Genomic DNA, 24683 nt, shown 5'->3' with positions numbered 1-24683 from the left:
CTTAAAAAGATAATCTCTCTTAAATTTGATTGCATGAATATTTTAATACCACTCTCTTGTGTACTGTGCCATTTCACTTAGCTTACTAAACAGTTTCGTAAGAACTGAGTGTTATCCAAGAAGTCTTTCGAGTACTATTAAACGTTATTACTCTATTCTGACCTAGAAAAGAGACAGGAAACTATTTTGAAACATAAGGACACCGACCCATTGAAATTAGGAGCTGTTTACCACACACACACACACACACACACACACACACACACACACACACACACATGGAACCTAATTTAAGTACTAATTGGATTTGTTCTACCTGCATCTTACTCCCTAAAGACTTTTAATTCTATGACTTAGTTTTGGAATTTACAGAAAATGGGAAAAATATAAAACTTGCTTCTTAAGTGAAGAATAAGCATCATAAGAAAAACTGTTCAGTGTCTATCAAAAGGTACTGGCTAACTGTCAGGGAGGCTGATTGCTGAGAGAAGCACGAAGTCACAGGCAAGAGAGAGTCATGCAGAAAGGGAATAGAGAATCCAGATACACAGGAAGAGAGGGTTGGGGAGGAAAAACAACTTTTCCTGCACCCTCTTAGGTTTAGTTTCTAGGGATCTGTGAATTATGCTGACAAAAGACAGATTAGCAAGAGAGGAGCGTTTGTTTCTGCATGTAGTGGTGAGTAACTGAAAAGGATGGTTAGAATGGGGGGCATATGTACCCAGCGTAGCAGGGGAAAGAAGTCAGGGAGAAAAGGCTCATTTGTGAAGACCCAATAGGTTTCTCTAGGAAAGATAAATGGCTTTTTTAGAAGAATAAACATGAGATAAGAAAGTTTGTGATAATGTTTGTTTATGCAGGTGCAAGTGCTTTTTCTGTCTTCTTCATAGCCATGAAATCCCCCAGAGAAAGGATTTATGGTAGCCTTGTTTCCCAGAAGTTGCTGCATTTAGTCAGATAAAGGAAACTCTGAAAAGACTTCTTTCTACATCTCTTCAATCTTAGATGTCTTAAACTTGAAATGATCTTTATGTCAATTCTAGGGCTCTGAATGAGCCCCCACAGGGGAGAAGGGCTAATTTACACCAAGGAAGGAGAGACTGGAGGTTAAAAAGAAGAGGGAGCCTCACTTGATTGTGGGGTGAAGAAGTTATTCAGAGTTAAACTCTTTATTTCTCAGCTCTTTGGAAATTTCATTAGGACTTCTAAAGTTTAGCAACTCCTTACAGCACTTCTGCTCTCAGAGGATTTATTCTGAATGAGGATCTATATCTGCCTAACACAAGTAGAATTATTCTGGAAACTACATTGATCTGGCTGCATCAAGCCTGACGCCCCAGGGTCACACTTCATATCTGGGTTTTAATGCGTAGTTGTAAATCTTTTAGAGAGAGATAAAACAAAATTTTTTACCTATATTTTCACAATATAATTGCTCAAATAAAAATTTATTGTTTTTGTTTCAAATGTTAAGTAATAATCAGGTTTCAGAATGATGCATTCTATGTGATCTATATTATTTTGTATGTTCTTAATTTAAATATACTACTTTTTTTGCCCCCCCCCCCCCCCCCCCCCCCCAGCCATCAAACACAGACAACCTGTTGGGATCATCCTAAAATGACTGAACTCTTTCAGTCCCTTGGTGAGTGCTATTTTATTTAATTAGCCTTAACAAATGATAATTGTGTGTGTGTATATATATATATATATATTTTTTTTTTTTTAAGATTTTATTTATTTGTCAGAGAGAGGGATGGAGCACAAGCAGGGAAGAGTGGCAGGCAGAGGCAGAGGGAGAAACCGGCTCCTCACTGAGGAAGGAGCCCAATCCGGGACTCGATCCCAGGACCCTGAGATCATGACCTGAGCTGAAGTCAGACATTTAACTGACTGAGCCACTCAGGTGCCCCGATAATTGTATATTCTTAACTATAAACTAAGCATGTGTTTCCTACATGACATGGTATGTTTAAAAGATTGTGTCACTGACATAGAAAAGCAGTTGAATTTCTGAGGGCAATGCAGAAAACAGTTTTTCCATTCTTCTTGAGAGAGCATGTGGTTTGAAATCACAAGAAGTTCATTTTAAAAGGAGGAATGCAGGTTCTCCATATGGAGTCATCTTAAACTTCAGCTTTACCTGAAGACAAAAACAATGACAGCAAAGCAACCTCTAATTCATTGCTTTAAATTTCCTGTTACCTCACATTTTATTCAATTAATCTTACTAAATTGGATTGCCTAGTTTCATTTTGCCAAAGTAGTGATGAAAAGCTAAAATCATTTAATAGAAAAATGTAAGAAAACAGAGGAGGCTAGAGAGAATTCTGATCTTGTAGATTTCTGGTAGACTATGACTTTGACCTGTTGACCTAACCTGCTTCCTTTAGGTTGGTCCAGCAGTTTTGAGAGTTTTCTCTTTGGGTAGATAAGGCACTGTTGGAGGGGAGAGCAGCCCCTGAAGGCTCTCACACCCACTCCCACTTCGGCAGAAAGAGAGCACTCCTCTTGATCTCTTTAAAGGTCAGGCATCTATCTGTTCAGCTTTCATTTGGATGGGTGAGGGTAGGCTACAAAGGGTGAACAAGTGAGAGAAAAGCCAGGGGTTTCTTTCATTTGTAAAGTGAGGGTACAAACTTGATTTCTGAGTTTGCTTCCAGTTCAAAGAGCCTCTATTACAGACACTCTGTCTTTAGGACACAGAGAAAGATACTACAATATCTTTCTTTGAACTTGATACCAAATCTTTTTTGGTACCAAACTTTGATACCAAGGTGTTTTTTTTAAACTGAAATATAATTGGCATATAAGATTATATTAGTTATGGGTATATAATATAATGGTTCAATATTTGACTGTATTGTGAAACTGTCCATCATAAGTCTACTTAACATCCATCACCTCACATCCTTACAACATTTTTATTCACGTGATACTTTTAAGATCTACTCCTTTAGCAACTTTCAATATGCAATACAGTATTATTAACTACATTTAACCTCTTGTTTCTAAAGATCTGAATGTAGATTTTGGGATAACTTTACCCATATCTATAAAAGAGCAAAAGAAGCAAATAGATCGGGATGGAAGAAATAAGACTAGCTTTTATGAGTAGTGAGAAGGACAGCCTCATTGACAGAAAACTAATTGTCCTTGGGGGAAGATTCCCTGGGAGGAGAGTCCCTCCCAGCAGCGGAGAAGGAAGGGCCCTGCGCCTGCAAAGTGATGGATTTATTAAACCGTCAGAAGTTAACAGGCCATGTTTCCTTTTCCTCATTTCCCTCCTTCTCCTATTGGATAATGCCCTCTTGAAAGCTGTGAAACACCACTTTGGAATGTATCTCACTATGGTGCTAATGAACATTTCATTATTCTCTTAAATAAATGCTGTGGATTTTGAGAGAAGACTTTTTAGTAAGAACAGACATAATGCTTTTCCATCATCTGAAGTAAACAAACACATTCTTGCCATTCAATACAAGTTAAATAATAAGCATGCTTTTGAATGTGTTCCCTTTTCCATTTCAGCTGACCTGAATAATGTACGTTTCTCTGCCTACCGCACAGCCATCAAAATCCGAAGACTACAAAAAGCACTGTGTTGTGAGTTATTCTACAAAAGTTAATCACTCTGCTCTTTGGAGTGCTTCTTTTTTTTTTTCTTTTTTGAGGCAGAGGTAAATAAAGAGGGTGATGTGTTTATAGTGTTAATCTCCTTTTCAGTGTATCTCACTCAAGGAATTGGCCGTGTTTCTATAAATGCTCTATTATTTGCCCCATCAGCATGCATGCAGTAGTAAAACAAATGAACATATGCCATTCTCAGTTGGAGAACAAAATTAGCCAAAATACAAGAGTAACATAAAAAGCTTTTTCAAAAATTATGCTGGCACCCAATTTAAAGGGATTAAATCAGGAAATCAAAGTAGTAGATCATTTTCTTCTTCGTACTTTGTATTCACTTGGAAGTTTAGGATTCCAAACAGTTTGATTCAATGCAATCATGTAATAAAGCAATACTAAAAAAATAATATTCCTGATTCAAATTTTCAAATTTCAACTGCCATCTAGAAAATTAGATAAAAGGCTCTGTATTTATTTAAATATGTCTTGAGATGTTTGGTCTTTTTTTTTTTTTTTTTTTTTTTAGATTTCATTTATTTATTGGAGAGAGAAAGTGAGAGAGAGCATGAGAGGGGAGAAGGTCAGAGGGAGAAGCAGATTCCCTAGGGGCTCTATCCCAGGACTTCAGGATCACGACCCAACCCGAAGGCAGTGGCTTAACCAACCCAGCCACCCGGGCGCCTGAAATGTTTGGTCTTATCAACATGATTTTTCCTGCAGAGAGTTTGCTCAGAGTAATGTTCTGTGATAACCATTTTACCAAAGAGGTGTTCCTTCCCCGACACACATGCCCAAACAACCTAACTTGAAATAGAAGTAGGAATACTTGTAATAATAAAGCATAAGTGGAATCTCTCTGAATTCTCTTTGTGGTCATAGTTTTAATGATTGAGTCTACTCAAAGAACATGTAGGCCTTGTCAGATAGTTAATATGGAAACTGACATCCGCCCATCTATTTTTACGGCCTGGTAATCTGAATAATTCCAAGGATTCTTGTTGCTACCTTTTGTTAACAACTGTTATATATCTAGGCAGTTCAGTGAAAGTGTGAATATTACTCTTTGAAAAATGATATATTAAGGTTAAAAATCTCTTAAAAGTCAGTAGAAATTTGAATTACATTTTGAGCTGATTATGTTAGAACTGTAGAACCATTCAGAAAAAAACCCACAACCATGGAAAGCTTTAAGATAAGAACTTAAGTTATGTGTGGAAGAGAAGTCTCCAGGGCTAAATAAAAAACACCTGAATGTTTACAGATGAAAGAAAAAAAATGAAATGCTTTTGATGCCATAATCCACAGAACGCCCTGGTGCAGAATTACCAGTACAGACCAGTAAAGCCAACTCAGCCTGGCCAGTGATCTGTATGTCGAGCCAGAAGGGAATAGGAAGTGAATGAGGAGCACAGAGAAGGGATGTTGAGTAGCTCAGTGAGTCCATGGTGACAGCAGTTTTGAAAGAGGCTCAGCTGTGTGTCCTGTATCCAGCTGACGGATCTGGAAGGTCTTCTCAGGCTTTATGAGCTATAAAATGAGGACAAATGATTCAGCCACAAAATCGCCATGGACCAAAGACTGCTTTTTTGTCACGATGAACGTGGTCCGAGTTTTCAGTAGTACTTGTGGTTGGATAAACATATGAACACATTTGGTCTTTTCCTCTGCTGGTTCTTCAGAAATCTCAAGGAAAAAACTCCCTCCTTCAGCTCATCCTTCAAACCTGAGAGGAGCAGAGGAGGAATGCCTCCCCCTTTCAAGCTACATGACGTGTGGAAGTGCATACTAAGAAAAGCCCTGGGTTGCTTTGGATTGTAAATGGTTGGAGCCACCTGGCTTCACTTTCCCCACTGCCCCTGCCCCTACTGCTCATCAGCCCGGGCCTCTGCAACACTTGTCAACTCACCTGTTCATGATTAAGCTGTCCCTCCTCCTCCCGTCTTTTCTGTTTACTTGAAATGCCCTGACCCTTCCTCTGCAAAGGTCTATAACCCTTTCTTCCTCCCAGACACTGTTAAAAATTTACTTCTTTTGGAAACATTTACAAGCTAAAACCACCTGCCTCCAATTTTTCCAGAACTTTATGATTGCCTGTAACGACCGTTTCTCACCTACGCACCATATGCTTGCCTTTGTATGATAGATAATGTCAGGAGCTCCCGCCTCCACTGCGAACGGCTCAGGTCAGGGGTCGTCTCATTGTATCCTGCCCCCTCCCCAGCATAAGGTCTTAATGCAGAGGGTGTGCCGTCACTGCTTTGTGACTGTTCATTCATTTGTTTTTTTTTTTAATATTTATTTGACAGAGAGAAATCACAACTAGGCAGAGAGGCAGGCAGAGAGAGAGAAGGAAGCAGGCTCCCTGCAGAGCAGAAAGCCCCATGTGGGGCTCGATCCCAGGACCCTGGGATCATGACCTGAGCCGAAGGCAGAGTCTTTAACCCACTGAGCCACCCAGGCGCCCCTGTTCATTCATTTATTTGGGCTCCACAATTGTGCAGGAGATACGACCATGTAAAGAGACTTGGTTCCCACACTCGGTGGAACCTACATTCAGAGATAGCATGTTACACATGGACACATGCTTTCAGCAGATTCCTCTTGCCCTTAGAATGGAATGGTCTTTGCCATGAAGAACAAGGCAAGCTTCTTTGAGTAGGAAGCACATAAGCCAGGCATTAAAAGTCATACAGGATTTAGGCACATGGCTATTAACCAGGGGTGAGGAGAAAGGGACTTCTGTACATAAGCATCAAAGGTGTGGATAGAATTCAGGGAACGTAATGGAGTCTGAATGGAGTAGGTTATGACCTATTTGTCCAGTATTCAGAAATGTCCTTAAAATCAGTTTAGATCCACTTAGAAGGTCATTTTTTTTTTTTCCATGAAATCTTTTCTTATTCTTTTCATTTGTTGTTGTTCCTCAGGCTCTCAAAATGTTGCATTTAAGTTTGTGTTTGTTTATTATAGAGTGGGGTGCTATAGCACCATTTTCTGTTTTGTGGGAGTTAGGAGATAGTCCCAATGCAAATGTGTGCTTTAAAGATTTTATTTATTTATGTGACAAACAGAGATCACAAGCAGGGAGAGAGGCAGGCAGAGAGAGAAGGGGAAGCAGGCTCCCTGCTGAGCAGAGAGCCCGATGCGGGGCTCCATCCCAGGACCCTGGGATCATGACCTGAGCCAAAGGCAGAGGAGGCTTTAACCCACTGAGCCACCCAGGTGCCCCCAAATGTATGCTTTAGATTATCTGTAGGGCAGAAGGAAGGACCCAGTGAACAGGGACAAGTACATGGTTCAGGTAAAAGATCATGGGGGCTAAGCTGACGGGTGGTGGTCACAGGGGAGAAGAGGGTATGGATTTGTAAGGAGGAGGAAGAACTGATGACTGGGGGGGTGGGGTATTTGCTAGTCGACAACTGGCAGAGAGTGAAAGAAGGACAGTGTTAGAACATTTCAGGATTTGCAGACTCCAGTCCATAGACGGTGGTAAGACGGTTACTGGATTGCAACATAAGAAGACCTTTATTTGGAATATATTAAGGTGAAGGTCCCTGAAACAGAATAGGAGAGTTCTGTTTGGGAACAGAACAGCAGGGATGTGGGTCAGGTTTCACGCAGAAGATGGGCATGAGAAAACAGAATTGGGAGCCATCCAGAGAGAAGGGATGACTGAAGTATTGACAGTGAGGGGATCAGGTTTACAGAGGGAAGGGGCATCTATGCAAGACCTTGAGCTTATTTCTGAGGTGTCTGGGGAAGAGGAAGTAGGAGAGGTGTTCGGAAGGAAAGGTCAAACAGTTCAAGAACCTAGAGTTACAGAAGCCCCAGGTCAGGTGCCAAACTGCGGTTTTGCAGAACAGGAGAGTAATGACCCACTTCCATCCGATCCCCTGTGCCTCATATATGGGATTGAAGAAAAAGCCTGAACGTTGGTTAGAAAATGATTCTTCTATTTGTTTCATTTGCCACATGACTGAGCTGTCTCCCTTTGAAAAGAGAAAATCACAATTTTCTGTGATTTAAATGTAGCCAGTTTTTTAAAAGAACCTAAACGTGACACTTTGCAGGAAAGGCGAAGTGTCAAAGTAAATCACCAAAAATTAAAGACACGAGTGTCTGTGGGATGTGACGAATTACTGTCACAACCACAAAGTGCATCACAGAGGAGGCTGTTCTAGAAGAAATGCAAGGGCAGCGTGATCCAGGAAATGGTCTTTTTGGAATTTGGTCTGTTGTCACACATCTATCCAGTGCTGAGTTGCTGGCATAATTAGTGTTGGAATTCAGAAAACTTAGAGCATTTTGGCAGTATTCGAATATGTTTCTTTGTGTCTGTGTGGAATTATAGTTCTGTTGCCACCATCATGAAGCACTTCTCTTTGTCCAGCACCGTGAAGGATGCGTTTGAATTTTGCTCCTGCCCTCTGGAAGTTTATAATTGAAAACAGTGTACAGTGCCAAGAAGTAGGGTACAAATGATATCGAAGATTCCAGATGGGTCTTAATTTTTTTTTCTGATACCGTCTCTCACTCATGGGAAGCTTGCACAAGTTATTTTTGCAATTAGCTCAAATTTTTACCAGTGATGACTTTGACATCAGAAGGAAAGGGATTGACCTGTTATCCAGACTTGTGTTTTCTATTTGTCTCTTTCTCTTTTTTTAAATAAAGTCTTCTGTGTTGAGTTGTTCTGGAAATAATTTTATTCTGTATAATTTTAAAGCAGTTCTTTTCCATTTTAGGTAACTTGAAAAAAAACCAAATCATTCTATGGTATTTAAGCAACAAGAGTGGACACATTTCATTAATGTCTTTAAAAAATTCAAAACTAGTGCTTATTCAGTGGTTAAAAATAGATAAATACAAAGGAAGCTATTCATTCATTTTATGTAACTGTCAAAATATGTCATTATATTTTTTGAGGAGATAGTTTTACATGAGACAAGGAGGAAATAGTTGGTTATATTAAAATAAAAATATTCCCTGGGCTTATTTCTTTTATAAAATTAAATATGGTGGGGCATCTGGGTGGCTCAGTCGGTTGAGTGTCTGACTCTTGATTTTGGCTCAGGTCATGATCTCAGGGTTCTGGGATCCAGCCCCAAGTGTGTGATCAGTGGGGGGTCTGCTTGAGGATTCTCTCTCTCCCTCTGCCTCTCCCCTGCTTGTGCTCTCCCTCTCTCTCTGTAAAAAAAAAAATAAATACATCTCTTTTTTTTAAAGTTACATAGGGATATAGGAAAAGCATTTTATGAAGCAGGAATTTCAATGAGCAGACCTTAAATTCATACAGGTTCTATAATTTTCCAAACCCCTATCTTTTAGAGAAGGGTTTATAAGAGTCATTTCTATACTCAACAAATGTATAGACACATGGTAATTTGATAAGCTCCTGGTGCCCTGTTTTCAATTAGCTAATGAGTGACTCAAAGTTGATGAAAAAGAAAGATTATGTGAGGGTTTTTGTGGTTGTTTTTTTTTTTTGTCTCAACTGTTCCTCCCGGCCCTTGAGGATCTCCCCTAGTGCAACACATGCCCGTCCCTGAGAGCCAAGTGCCTGCCTTACTGTAACCAGTGCCACCCCTGTGTAAGCCATGGACCATCCGTACTGCCCTTGTCATTTTTGAGAACCCTGTAGACTTCTTGAGTTCTTGTCTTTTCCCAAGCAGTTCTATCTTCCTGGAATTTTTTTCCTTGCTTTATATGGTCTCTTGTGTCTTATAGTCTTTAAGGCCCATTTCAAATCCCACCTGCCCAGGAAACCCTTTCTAGACTCCTTCTACTCCCCTGAGGTTATAGCTCTTACAGAAATCTATTTATTCTTACTGCATTTTCACTCCTTTTAGTAAAGTTATCAGTACGCTCACCCTCCTTCTCTGACTGGCCGTCTTTGAGAGCGGGGGGTCCCAGCTTATCCTTCTGTGCCCACCCTGCTCTAGCATCTAGCACAGGCCAGTCGCACCGTAGATGTTCTGACCATGAAGCATAAAAGTGGGAGCAGATACATGAAGGCCCATGGATGTGGGCCTGTATTGTGGACCTCTACAAATCCCATGTAGCTAAAATGGCCTCTGTGCCAAAGCATCATGGGACGCAAACCATGTTAGGGCCAGATTGGGAGGGCATTCTTGATCAGGTTTGTTCAGCAGGCAGTAGAGAACTACTTTTTCTTCGACAGAATGCATTTTTTCAACTGCACATTTTCAGTGAATTTTGTATGTCCTGATGTACATGTTGAGAAACAGAACGATTTGTTTGGCTGTGGTGTAAAGGGAGACTAGGAGAGGGTGAGAAGGCTGTTCTCAGGAGTTAGGAGAAGAGCGGTGCCATATTTTAGATGTTCTACTATGTAGACTAGATTTATTTATGCCTTCCTATGTTTAAAAGTAGAAAGAGCCTGAAGAGAGGAAAGCCTGAAAAGGAAAGTAGGAAGAACTGATAGTCCAAAGAGCAAAAAATGGGATCAGATTGGAAAGTAACAGAGTTTAGATTCAAAAGCACAAAAATAAAGAGATTATGGATAAGAGTTTAGACATGTAAGAATGGAAATGCTATTTATTTCTTTAAATGTTGAAATTGGCTGGAGAGGATAGATTCTTAAGCTGGAGAATCAAGCCAAATACTTTTAAGATGAGATATGTTTTTGTTTCAGCGTCCTTATGTAATCTAATGACTGTGTGTTTTCCTTTCTCTCACCTGATTAGTGGATCTCTTAGAACTGAACACAACAAATGAAGTTTTCAAGCAGCATAAACTGAACCAAAATGATCAGCTGCTTAGCGTTCCAGATGTCATCAACTGTCTGACGACAACCTACGACGGCCTTGAACAAATGCACAAGGATCTGGTCAACGTTCCTCTGTGTGTGGATATGTGTCTCAACTGGTTGCTCAATGTATATGACACGTAAGTTTGCCTCATTTCTCCTTAAAATATAGTCATTGAATGAAATGTATTGGTAAGGCCAAATGTCTAAATTTTGAAGTGAGTTTTTTAAGAAGTGCATTCAAAGTACTTTTCCTAGTGGACAATAGCTCATAACCTACTCCACTCAGACTCCGTTACGTTCCCTGAATTCCGTCCACACCTTTGATGCTTATGTACAGAAGTCCCTTTCTCCTCACCCCTGGTTAATTGCTGAAAGGAAGGACTGTCCAACATTTGAACTCTCTACCAACAATATAACAAAAAAGAATATCTACCTATTATTTCAAGATAATGCTTCAGTTTATAAATGCTGTCGGATTTATAGTGTCACATTGGCTAGGGGAAGCCCAATATAAAGAAGTCCTATTTCCTCCTCTCTTCTTTTGAAAGAAAAAGTTTTATTTTTGTTGTTAGGAGTTACAGTCATTGACTGGCTCGTAATAATCCACACTGCAGTTTTTGTGTGACAACTTAAGAGCAATTTGAAAGGCAATTAAAGGGATTTAATTTGTCTTTCAGTATTAGCTTTATTTATTATAATGGTGGTGTTGTGTATATGTGGTGTTTTAAATAATTTATGCTATAGTACACTCTACTATCTGTAATTTAATTAGCTGCTCACTGTCACGTGAAGAGCTCTCTCAACTTCCATCATAACTCATTTGCCATTAATTTGGCTGTTTTGAATATGACAGTGCATTTGTGAAATAATCAATTCTAGAAAGGCCTGCTGTGGGCTGACATTTCCAAAACATTAGGAATTATTAATTCTTCTGGTAGGGGGTTAAAGTATGCAAAGACGAAATAAGAAAATGAGAACTGTTGATTTTTCTCTCAGAACCTTAAAGTTATTTTCCATTAATTAGCTGCATGAAAATTTGTATTTGTCATCCCTTTATTTGATTTAGAGAGGAAGAAGATAGATGATAGTTTATAAATGTACATGTGTTTAGCAGTGGATTGATTTCGCATAAGAAGTAAATGGTGACAACAGTAGCTTTAGGGATGATTTAATTAAAATTTTGTTTCTTTTGATTAGAAAAATTTGTTATCTTTCGATAGTCACAAATATCACAACAAAACTTTTTTTTTAAATAGTTAAATAGCCATTATATGCTTGAGGACTCTTAAGAAACTCACTAAAAAATAAGTGGCACGAACATCAGTAATAATAATGAATGTGGGATTTACGTCCCTATGTAGTATCTTTTAATAAATTTCATTTTGTTTTCTTTTTTATCCTTCTAGGGTAAAATATGACTGTTAGCATTAATTCACTATTTAGTTGATCTTCAATTTTTTAAACCCCCAAAATTTCCATATAGTAAATTCACCAAAATATCTGGTCAGTTGGGTATTTTAACTACAAAGCCTTTAACTTAATTTGAGGACCCAAAAAGAATGCTGAATTCCTAGAGTACTCAGCTGAGAACTTTGATAAGCACCACAGGGGTATGGTAGAGACACATATTTTGAGTAATAAATTCAGGAAGAATTGGAGAGGGGTTAAATCCTCCTCCTCTTGTTCTAATACACTACATTAGTTTTCTAGGGCTGCCTTAACAGAATACCACAAACTAGGTAGCTTAAAAAACAGAAATTTATTTTCTTACAGTTCTGGACACTAGAAGTCTCAGATCAACATGTCGGCAGGGTTGGTTTCTTCTGAGGCCTGTCTCCTTGGCTTATAGGTGGCTGTCTTCTCCCTGTGTTTTTACGTGGTCTTTCTTCTCTGTGTGTTTGTGTCCTAATCTTATAAAAACATCAGTCCTATTATATTGGGGCCCAACCTATGGCCTCGTTTTATGTTAATTACCTCTCTAAAGACCCAATCTTCAAACACAGTCACATTCTGAAGTACTAAGTGGTTAAAACTTCAACACATGAATTTTAGGAAGATCTAACTCATAACATGTAACACCTACATCTGCTGTTTTCACTGGACAGCCGAAGGGAATAGTGCCACTTAGTTGGGAAGGAAGCAGAATGTGAAATGTTGTGATTCATATTCTAGGGAATCAAATATTGGCATATTTCCACTTTCCATCATCAAATGTGAACACATGGGAAATGCTACACTAAGGTACTGTTTCTTATTTAGAAAAAGAGTTTCTTGAAATTTTCCATTTTAAAGGAATAAAAGCTTTCAGGATTTATTTCCCTTCCATGCCAAAGAAATACAGTGAAGACCATGCTGGGTCAGAATGGTGTAAACATTCAGTCTAGTTTTCTGTCTTAGAGAGGAATTTCATGAATTAACCTAAAAAAACACAGTTAATCATACAATGGCAATCTCAGATGGCCAGAGTTCATTGCCCAAATTTCTCTAACAACTGTAACTTATCCATTAATGTAAACAAGAGTTATTAACTCTTTTTAAGTTTTTAGTTTTCTTTAAGAATCTGATGGAACTATAAGCTACATGATCCAATGCACAAGAACATTTTTGGACCCTAAGAAGTCTCTGAACCTTGAAAATGAGACCTGTGATCTAACCTTTCCATTCATTCAGCTATTTTGATATTTGCTTATTAACCATATATTTTTGACTGCCTTACTTTATGTAATATGATACAGCCAGAGTGGATATTTTCAGCTCTTGAAGTATATTCAAGCATCTCTTGAATTAATGAGCGATTCACACATGTGAGATCATAGAATTCTAGAAGGAAAAGGACTTTGAGGACCTTCCATTATCCATTCTTCCCTCTTCATTTTACTCTGGCCTCTTTGTTTTACTGATCAATTAATTGACCCAGGGAGATAAAAGAATTTATCCATAGCCACGTATTGCATATTAGTGGTAGATAGGGAATTAATACCCAGGTTTTTTGATAATCACTTGTTTATTTCTACCATATTTCCATATCTAAGAAAAAGAGTACTTTATAAGTTATATTAAGTTTACTATTTGTTTTCAAGTTTTAACATGTATCCAACTCTTAATATTTTGGGTTTTTGCAAAAAAAAATCTATTTTCTTCTGTCATGCATGATGAGAATCCAAATTTTTGGTTCTGGTTGCTTTGTACCTTGGCAGCCACTCAACTTTTGGCATCTCAATTTCTCATCTGAAAAACTGAGATAAAAATATCTGCTCTGCTTACCATACATAAGATATTTGTGAAGGGCAAATGAGCTAATATATGTAGAAAGAACTTTCTAAACTGTAAAGATAAAATTTATTCCATTTATGAGTTCACAGCCTCACTCAGTCTTCATCTTTCCAGGTTAAAAAGTCTTAACTTCACGATCTTCCTTCTAAATTTAATAGAAATCAAAAATGTTTAAATCATGATTTAAAGCAATAGCCTGGGACGCTTGATTTAAATATTTTTGTCCCTCCAGAAAATATTAACCTCATTTGCTGCAGTGTTAAGTCATTTTTCCACTGTGCCAAGATGGATATAATTTTATAAGATACATATCCTTCCAGTTAAACTAATTTCAGGAGTTACTTATGAAGACTACCAGGGAACCAAATACTTAAATATTGGATTATGTCACTCACTAATAAATTTCTTTGCCTCCCTCTTCTTTTTCAAATCCAGATATCTTATTTAACATTAAAGTCCTATCAGCCAGTCCCAGATGATATAACTTGGACAACTTTATCAACTGTTTAGCCTTGATGCAAGCCTTTCCTGCACCTGAATGCATCGTGTCTCTGGTGTTCCCACTCCTGCTTCTGTCCCCTTGCCTAGGCTTTTCCCACGATAATCTACATTCTCCTAGGGACAGTCCAGCCATGTCATACCTTCAGTGTCTGATTTGAGTCTTATCTTCTCTGTCAAACATTATGAGACTAATAACTACTCAGACTAATTGTCAGTCAGAAATAACAAGTCAGCCACAACTTTGTTGTACTTGACTTATTTCCACGCATAAATGTTGCTCTCCTGTTTCCTTGTGTATTTCCTACTGTTTTCTTGTCTCTCTTCTCTAGTTGTATGTGACCTTATCAGGGGTGGGAAGTATGTCTTATACTTTTCTGCTGGGCCTCATGGTACATAGAACAACACTGAGATCACAGGAAACCTTCATAACTATTAAATGGTTAAATGGTGTGATGAATGATGATTGACATTTTCAGTAGCCTTCCTGATGACATTCCTTTCTTGTGTCATCACTGGAGTCTGAAGATCATCCTTTAATACATAGCATTTTGATCTTTATTCTCTTAAGGGATTCCTTTGTCCTTGGCCACATTCATGTACTGGTGTACTCACCAGCCTTTTTCCTCTGCAGATCTATTGTTTGATTATCCAGAAAATAAAATTTCCAAATTTTTGGAGGGAAGAAAACAGATGTAGTGTATTTTGGAGTGTTAATTAGGAAACACCTAAAAAAATGTGAACTAGAAACACAATTTGTAACATGGCTCAGTTTAAGGTTAATTTGGAAGTATTTCTACAATGGCAAGAAACTGGAATGAGTACATTAACTGAGATTTCTGCTTATAATGGCTATATATGTTTGAAAATTTAAGTATTAGTTATTCCCTAGGTCACTTCTGAATGTTGTACACATGCCTATGAAGGGTTTAGTAAGTTTATTGGATATGATTTAATATAGGTTGTAATAAACTCTAGGCTATTGAGTGACTGTTCTGAAAATACATTTCACTGTTCTCTCAGCATGTTTTTCTTTTTTACTTATACTTTGTATCTCATGGTATATACACAGAAACTTACCTGAGTATTTATAATTTGAGAATAGAAGGTATCAATTAGTATTCATAGTAGGAATATCAATAAGAACAAGACTTAAACACAGTTTGACAATAAGACCACCTAAAATTAAAATTAAATGATATAAATATTTGTTCTTTAGATAGCATGAATTACTAAATTGTATATAATGATAAAGTTACAGACCTTTAGTTAATAGGTATTGAGTATACTGTACTTGTGTATTAAAAACATAGCTTGAGAAAAATTAATGTTAAAAACCTAAACTGAAAGCAAATCCTGAATATGAAATAATAAAGATGATAAAGACTTTTTTCTGGATTGTGTATTATTCCATAACAAGGATCATGTTACCCATTTTTGTCATTTCTGCATTTCCCATTCTCCAGCCCCAGGCTCTGTTACATTGGTACATTTGGTAGGCAACTCAGAAACTCTTCGATAAATGACAAGAATAAAGACAACTCTATGCTTTTAAAGTTAAAATTTTTCTTCTAGTCAACTTATGGTTTCTCATTGGCATGGTACAAAGCTATTTCCTAGTGTTGACTAATTAATACATTTTGTATTTAATTATAATTTGAGACTTCTCCAAATAGGGATGTCATACCTGTCTTTTTAGGATCACCAACCATTATAATTACAGTAGTCATTTTAAAAATCTGAATTGACAGAGACCAAAATCAATGAAGACAACAAGTTTTTAAATATCTAACAAGTTATTAGCCCTTGTTATACTTGATTTTCTAGTTTTTGTACATTTGATTTTATTATACATTTCTTGCTATATTAAGCAACATACATATTATATATTAGCTATACATTTTAAATCTTGCATTTGTAATCATTAACAGATTTTAATTCATGCTGTTTCTAAACAGATCTTTTTAGCTTTGTACTTATCATTTTACTTTCACTTTTACTTGTTCTTCCTAGTTCCTGTGTTCCATGTAAGTGACTTTGGGCTACATACTCTGGGTCCAAGCATGCTGTTAAAGCATGTCATGGAATTATGGTATGAGTTTAAAATTAATTTTTAAAAGGGAATAGAAACGTTGCCTTTTTAAGATGCAATCATTTTCTAATTGTTTACCTGAAGAAAATAGGTATTCAGAGATCATTAGTGTCCTGTATACAGCTTTAAATGCATCTAACACATTGGGATTCTTACAATTACAGGGGTCGAACTGGAAAAATAAGAGTGCAGAGTCTGAAGATTGGATTGATGTCTCTCTCCAAAGGTCTCTTAGAAGAAAAATACAGATGTATGTAAGACCTTTCCTGTGCAGTGGTGTTTTTAGTAATAATAATAACAGTTGATTGGAGGCTTCCTTTATATGATTTGCTTGTAATAACAGTTTCCATTCTTTTTGCCCCTTACTATATGCGTTCCAGGCTAGACAAAGGGTGTCAGTGAGAAGTGACGTGGATTTGTGTGAAATGAGGTGAGGTGCTTGATGGAGTGAGAACCAACTGCACTTGTATCTCATTTGAGTCTTAGAAGAATCACCTCAGAACGTAGGCATTGTGACTTCTGTTTTGCAGCTGAAAAAAATGAGTTCTGAGATGAATTAAAAATCTAGTCAGTGGCTGCAGACACAATAATTATGAGGGTAGACTTAGATCGTAGATTGTTCTGACTGTAAAGCCAAAGTTTCTGTCTCTCTGTACTGCCAGTGCTTGAAAAAAAATTAAGATGGACTCGAACCTTCATACTATTCTTTATGCTGAAACCTTGTGTACTTCCAAATACCAAAACAAAAACAAAAACAACCCCCCCCCCAAAAAAAACTAGATGGGACTAGAACTCTGACAGACATTGGCAAGTAATTATATTTTATCAAGTGAGAAAATTTAAAAATTTGTTTTTATTCACCAAATAAATCCATGGTATCCTTTTAGCTGTCAGTTAATGAGGAGCAGGCGTGTTGGCATTTTGAAAGGGATGGGCTTGGAAGCCAAGGATACCTGTCTTCAAATCTCAGCTTTGCCACTGAGTGGCTGAGGGACTGACTTTGTGCTGGTTACCTGATCCCACGGAAGACCGCCAGCTAAGAGGCGATAAGACTCCCATTTCACATTTCAGAAAGCTGAAATGGAATGGATTTCCTTCAACTGAAGAATGACACTAATAGTCCTTGCTTTGAAAGCAAATAGAGATAATATGGGATAAGTACCTAGAAATCACAGCTCTTCAATCAATGGTAACACTTGCTGGCGTGGCTCCAAACTCTTAACTACTGGAAAGTTTTTCTGATTTAATTTTGTCCATAAAGTGTGGGTGACTTGATCTGCCATGCATATCCCTGATGATTCTTCACTGAATCTATTCATACATTCTGGAGGGATATTTCATGAAAGTTGAGGTAACCAAAAATAAGACGATGTTTGATCACAGGTCCTATAACCTAGGTTAAGTTTTGCATCTTCTGTGAACACACACATGTTTTTTCAAAAACTTTTGTTTTCTCGGATGTCTGTGAGGTGATTTGCCTGTGAATTTCAGGTCTAGATCATGATGGCTTGTTTTTCATAAATGGTTTGACAAGGATGTCAGTGAAAAGAGATGTGGGGTTTGTGTGAAAAAAAGCTGATTGTGGTAAGATCAGGAGGTGAGGTACCTTGATGGAGTCAGAACCTAGTAAATCATGCAGGAAAACAAACAAACAAACAAAGCTCTGCAGAAGGCTTTCTGTAGGTGGTCCTTTATCCAAAACTTTAATCATCTTCAGCATTGTAATTGTTGAAAGATAATCCTTTCCAAAGCTAAAAAGATAATGCATGGGAGAGGAAAATGTTAACGAAAACATCGCTGTAGCACTATAACAAAAGGACTTTTTAAAAAATTATTTATAGTTCGGGGTTTTGTGTGCTCCTGGAAGAATTTAGGGTTCCTTAAAAGTAACAGTTATATCACAGTGCTCATCTTAACTCTGAAACAAATATGAATTCAATCTCAAGGTTTATCAGGAATCTTAAAATGTAAGCATGATCTGCTTTCCTAGATCAATGATTCCTCCTCCCTTTCTTTACAAGCTGATTATCAGAGAGTAACCTGAGACCAAATGAAAGAGTTACAACACAGTGACTGTAGATATAGAGCAAAAACCTGATTCTCTACAATACAGTATATAAAGATTTCTTTTATCTATACACATACCTTCAAACATATTTCTGAAATGTATAATCTTTCAGATGAGGAACATTATTTCGGCATACTGATACACACCCATCATACAGTGGAAATTCTACAAATGTCATCAAATTTAGTCCTCTATATTATTTCACATTAAACTTTCAGGTGATGGCAAAGAAAGTAGAGGCCCTGCAATAAAAATCTCTGATATTTACCTTAATCCATGAAGTATGCCATTTTAGTACTTAATTAAATAAGACATCTCTTAGGTTACAATCTTTAAATCTTTCCTGAGAGTGTTGCGACTCTGGAAATTTTCTGGGGTTTGGTTTTATTTCTTATTGTGAGGTCCTTAGCAACTCTGATTTTAGTTTTGATTTCCCCAGTGATATCAAAACACTTCCTCATTATTGTTTCCTTTGTTAGATTAATACTGAAAACAATTTGCTCTCCAAACTCAGTGTCAGAAGTGCCGTTCTGGGTCAGCTGGTACCATCTGCACATTGATTTTGCAATGGCTAATGTCTGTGTCTTCACCCTGGGAACATCTCCCTCACTCTTCGTACCTTCTTGAGAATATCCCTCGATTAGGTTCTAACAACAGCTGGACTTTCTTGCCTATAGCCGAGTGGCTTTCTTTCTCATAGACAAAGATCCTTCAGAATGGCTATTTGCCATTCTGTGCTGATTTGTTGGAACTTGAGTTTTAGATTGTGACCTGTCCCTGCCTCCTGATAGACCTTTTTGTTTCTGACTATTTCATGAAAATATGAACTTCTGTCAGAATCTGGAAGTATGCCAAGATGTTAAGGAATGTTTTCTTTTGTGTTTTGTGTGTAGTTTTACATTAACTCTGGATTAGTAGTATAGCTGGCTTCCTCAAAAGAGGAAAGTTTGGCATGATTGATATCACTGAAATGTGTACTTGTCTGTGTAAAGCATTATAACCTAGGTCACTTCCTAGGAATGGGTTTAGAATTAGCATCCTAAGAGTCCTGGATAAATATTATGTGGCTTCAATAGTGTTATTTTTAACAAAGGGAAGAGGGGTAAGGACATGAGCAAAATGAGTGAAGGGGAGAGGGGAGATGCAGGTTTCTGGTTATGGAATGAGTAAATCAGTAATACAAGGTACAGCAGAGCTTGTGTAGTCAGTCGTATTGTAGTCATTCGTATTGTACAAATACGTATCAGTCAATACGTAGTCAGTCGTATTGTAACAGCATTGTATGGTGACAGATGGTTAACTATACTTGTGGTGAGCATAGCACAATGTATAGAAATGTTGAATCACTATGCTGTACACCTGCAACTAATGTAACATTGTGTCAACTGTACTCAGATTTTTTAAAAGGGAAGAAAATTTAAAAAAAGAAACAAATGGAACTCTAACCAAATCTAAGTGAACAAATGATCATGAAAATTAAGTTTATCTAACTTGGATTTGCTTCTTCTATGTATGCTTATAGTTAAAGTTACATTTCCTTATAATTACTATGTCAGTATCACTGAGCTTGGTTCAGTTGTTTGAAAATTCACTCATGGCACTATTAGATATAGCATTATTTTCCTTAAAAAGAAACCAAAATGAGGGGTGGGTGGCTTAGTGGGTTAAGCCTCTGTCTTTGGCTCGGGTCATGATCCCGGGGTCCTGGGATCATGCCCCTCATTGGGCTGTCTGCTCAGCAGGGAGCCTGCTTCCTCCCCTCTCTCTCTGCCTACTTGTGATCTCTCTCTGTCAAATAAATAAATAAATAAAATTTAAAAATAAATAAAATCTTAAAAAAAAACAAAATGATAAATTGATCTGATATCCATTTACCAGATATTGTTTGAAAAGGGTTTTCAGGATCAAATAAATATTTACTCCCCTTTGTTCTGTTCTTATAAAACTTCACATGAAAAGCATTGAAAATTTGTGTGGATTTTTTAATTTATTAGAACTTGGAAATTCCTTTCCAAAAAGTATTCATTTCTGTAAGAAACTGGATCATTTTGACATGAAGTTTCTCCCTAGATAACTAATGTGATTCATGTCCACATGATTTTTTTTTTTTTTTGTCTACATCATTCAACTGACAAAACCAAGGGTGTGGTTTACATAAAAGCATAGTCTCAGCAGATGGAAATTAACCTTGTGGTTCTCCTCCTCTTAGATCTCTTTAAGGAAGTGGCAGGGCCCACAGAAATGTGTGACCAGAGGCAGCTTGGTCTGTTACTTCATGACGCCATCCAGATTCCCCGGCAGCTGGGGGAAGTAGCAGCGTTCGGGGGCAGTAATATCGAACCCAGTGTTCGCAGCTGCTTCCAACAGGTAAACACGAAGGATCGCCGACTCGTAGAATGTGTCAGGAGTGATGTGGAGGATGTTCCGAGAATTGGAAAGGGGAACCAAATGGTAGGAGACATTAGGTACCATTCCAGTACGTTTTCCTTTTATTTCTTCAAGCACATTTGGTTCAAGGAACAGCAGCCTCCTCAAGGAGACTCACTACTTGTCAGTGGATAAAACCCCACATCTTTATTTTTTTATTCTGTTATGTTAGTCACCATACAGTACATCATTAGTTTTTGATGTAGTGTTCCATGGTTCATTGTTTGTATATAACACCCAGTGCTCCATGCAATAAGTGCCCTCCTGCAATACCCCATCCTCCTGACCCTCCCCTCCAAAACCCTCAGTTTGTTTCCAGAGTCCACAGTCTCTCATGAAAACCCCACATCTCTGAAATGTGCTCTTACATTGCTGTGGTTTGGCCGCCTTTGCTGTCTGCTTTCCAGCTGCAGTTTGCCTGCCTTCATTCCTGCCCTAGCCCCTTTGGGCATGTGCCCTCTGTTTAGAATAGTCTTTCTTACCCTTTACCTACAAGCTCTATTCTCATTGCTGATCCTTATTCTTTCTTTTGATCTTTGCTTAAATCTCACATTCTCTGAAAATCCTTCTCTGAGCCCTTCGGGTGAGGTTGTGTGCTCCCACTGTCTGTCTTGTCCTGACGCTCCTCTGTCTACCTATGATGCTCATGAAAGTGTAACTACATATGGAGTCACCTAATCGATTCGTTAGTGTTGTTTCTTCTGTACAAACCCCCAAATTCTTTTTAGTGCTTGCTGTATATAAAAGCATTCCAGAAAAGTTACTGCTGGCGTTACACATTATGCATAAAGGAGAAGGCTACAGATATTTTTTCAGAGCATTTTCAGTGATTTATTATTGCTGAGGAAAAAAAAATGCTCACACCATCTCTTTAAGGAGAATTGATGTTATGAGTTATTACATTTTGTAATGGCCCTTTTACATGTTTTAGAGATACAAAAAAATACCAAATGAGCATTCTAAATATGATTCTCCCATGTACTGGCTCATAGGGTGACGTTGACAAAAGTGGGAGAAGGATGTTGTTACAAATTTAACTTTGCACGTGTGAAAATTGGTCAGTATTAGGTTCTAAAGAGAGACTAAGACATTTAATGCAATTAATCACAATAAATTTGGAAATGTTGCCAAGTATACTCACAGTAATTTATTCCCAGTGTGATGTTATAACAGGTGGAGCAGGACACAGAAGTAACAGTTTTTAATTAGCAACTATCATGACCTTCAAGTTTGGGAAGTTACCAGTGAGTCTTTACTTTCTCAAATTTATACTGTCTTAGGTGAATGAGTTTTATAGGCTTAAAATATTTATGTGAGGGTAGTACTTAGAATCATATGGTTTGGGTTTTTTGTTTTTGTTTTTAATCTGAGTCTATTAAGGTATTGGGATTTTTTTCTTCTTCCTATAGGATAATTTCTGCTTTTTCTAATTTTAAATTCTAAAATTTTCTCTCCATGAAGAACCTTAAATATTTTGTGATTTTAACTCACCTGGAAAGAGTTCTAGAACTTTTCACTTTGTAGAGATTTTCAGAAGATTATAAAGCAACACCTGCTGCAATTTAAATGAAGAGCTTTTCTTCACTTTGAATACATGTGTTTCTTTACCAGAATAACAATAAGCCAGAGATAAGCGTGAAAGAGTTTATAGACTGGATGCGTCTGGAACCACAGTCCATGGTTTGGCTTCCTGTTTTACATCGAGTGGCAGCAGCTGAGACTGCAAAGCATCAGGCTAAATGTAACATCTGTAAGGAATGTCCCATTGTTGGGTTCAGGTGAGATGATCTGTCGCCAGTGATGGCAGGAGACTGTTTTCTGTTCTGTTGTTGCAATTTCAGCATATACCCATCATCCCTTCCCCCTGATTCCCACTGGGGGTTTGTGTCCCCCATAAATGGGATGCTTAGTATCTTCCATCTATCTGAAAATGACATTCCTTCTTATAGCTACTCCGTGAAGCTTATTTTATTACTACTATTGTTATTTATACCACTCTGCTCCAGAAGCAGAGATTTTTCTGAATTTCTATTTACATAGATCCCAGAAATGTTCATGCATGATAATTGACTCATTATACATATATGGCCCTGATGGAATTGGGTGATGTTGCAAGGCCTCTGGGGTCAAACTTAGTAAGCAGAAAGTGACATTTAATTAGTGAGAAGTAACCTGATCACTTTGTGCTACTTCTGCCCAAGATTGTTGTTAGGTTGGTTAACCCTGCTGTTCCCCTACTAGAGGAAGCTTTATATCAGGGAATTTTGAAATTCATTTCTTATTGGTGGTGTAATTGCTTCTTAAATATTTGATGTGTAAAGCTAATAAACATGACTCTCCTTCTTGGCCATTTGCATTCACTTTCACACATTACAGAAAATCTTTCGATGTGGATATTTGTCTTCTCACAATATTGTAATCGATGGGAACATGCTTTAGAGACTTGAACTCCAAATTTTTTCTTTCCACTTGGGAGGTGGGTTCATTAATTTCCCTTGTGAAATCCAAGATTCTCTTGGCCCTCATTTGGAGCTAAGATACTAAGAAAATTCCACATTTTGTGGCCAGGTCTACCTTTTATTGCCATCATGATTTGGATGAATGGCGTTCCTTACCACAAATGAATGATTTGGACTAAATAATAGGCGTGCAAGCTAATCAATTTTCTTTTCTTCTCTCTAGGTATAGAAGCCTAAAGCATTTTAACTATGATGTCTGCCAGAGTTGCTTTTTTTCGGGTCGAACAGCAAAAGGTCACAAATTACATTACCCAATGGTGGAATACTGTATACCTGTGAGTACTGGGCCACTTCTTGTTTGTTTGCTTGCTTGTTTTTATTTGTTTGTTTGGGAGTGAGGGAACAGAGGGAGAAGGAGAATTTTAAGCAGGCTCCATGCCCAGTGGGGAACCTGACTCTGGGCTTGATCTCATGACCCTGAGAACATGACCTGAGCCAAAATCAAGAGTTGGATGTTTAACCAACTGAGCCACCAAGGCACCCTTCTTGTTTGTTTTTTTAAATGGCATATAGCTTTTGAATTAACGAAAGTCAAATTTATTCAGTATGTTTAGAGTTTTTAAATTATTTTTATTATTTTATTTATTATTTATTATTTTTATTATTTTACTATTTTTTATGGCTTAACTAAATTTTTTGGTGTGTTTTTGTTTTCCTTTTAAACAAATACATCTATGTTGAATTCATGAACGTTATACTTTTTCCAGAAAAATTTATGTATTACATTTTGTTTACTTCTGTGTTTTGATTTTAAACTTAACTTTCTTAGTAGCAAACTCTCTCTAAGAGCTCATACTGGCCTGCTTTGAAAATAATACTATGTGTGAGAAATCCTCTCTCTTTTAGACACATTTAAAATATATTTTCATAATTAAATATATTTAAATTAGCAAAAAAGTAGAAAACAGAGAAAGTAAAAAATTCATAAATCTAGCTCCTGAATCCAATTAAAATAAATCAAATCTCTGATTTTGTTCAGATTAAATTTATTCTTTTATTTATGTTGTTTTGATCCTGCTCTAATCACTGAACATGTGGTATGGTAAACGCTCTCCCCATTGTCACACCTTGTAATTTTCCTAGTTACAGAATATTTAATTGAGTGAATTAAATTTATCTTGCCACTCCCTCAAATTTATCTGGATACTTATATTTATTTTAAATTTTCTGGTATTATAAACAACACTCATCTTTGTGAAAATAGGTCTTTTTCCATACTGCATAAATTACATTTCCATAGAATAAAACGCTGGAAGTAAATGACCTTGGTCAATGAATCTGAGTATTTTTATGGCCCAAATTCTTCAGGTCAACTTATTTCCAAAAGATGTTTATACCACTTTACATTATTATCACATTTGATTAATATCCCCATTTTATTATAGCTTCACTGCATTGGAAACTCAT

General features: G+C 37.3%; 1 protein-coding gene across 6 annotated transcripts in view; it reads left to right on the top strand.

Annotated features, from left to right (window-relative positions):
• Positions 1-24683, top strand: part of UTRN (utrophin) — a 505495-nt gene that overhangs the window by 435465 nt on the left and 45347 nt on the right. For all 6 annotated transcript variants that reach the window (XM_046006019.1, XM_046006018.1, XM_046006020.1 and 3 more), the window contains 7 exons: positions 1584-1645; positions 3532-3606; positions 10335-10536; positions 16427-16512; positions 20540-20697; positions 22369-22535; positions 23440-23551. In XM_046006019.1, the coding sequence (XP_045861975.1) occupies positions 1584-1645; positions 3532-3606; positions 10335-10536; positions 16427-16512; positions 20540-20697; positions 22369-22535; positions 23440-23551 (862 nt within the window). The remainder of the gene's footprint in view (positions 1-1583; positions 1646-3531; positions 3607-10334; positions 10537-16426; positions 16513-20539; positions 20698-22368; positions 22536-23439; positions 23552-24683) is intronic.

Source organism: Meles meles, chromosome 5 (assembly GCF_922984935.1).
Source record: "Meles meles chromosome 5, mMelMel3.1 paternal haplotype, whole genome shotgun sequence".
Lineage (NCBI taxonomy): Eukaryota > Metazoa > Chordata > Mammalia > Carnivora > Mustelidae > Meles > Meles meles.
Note: the sequence above shows the minus strand (reverse complement) of the source record. Positions and strands in the feature narration are given on the sequence as shown.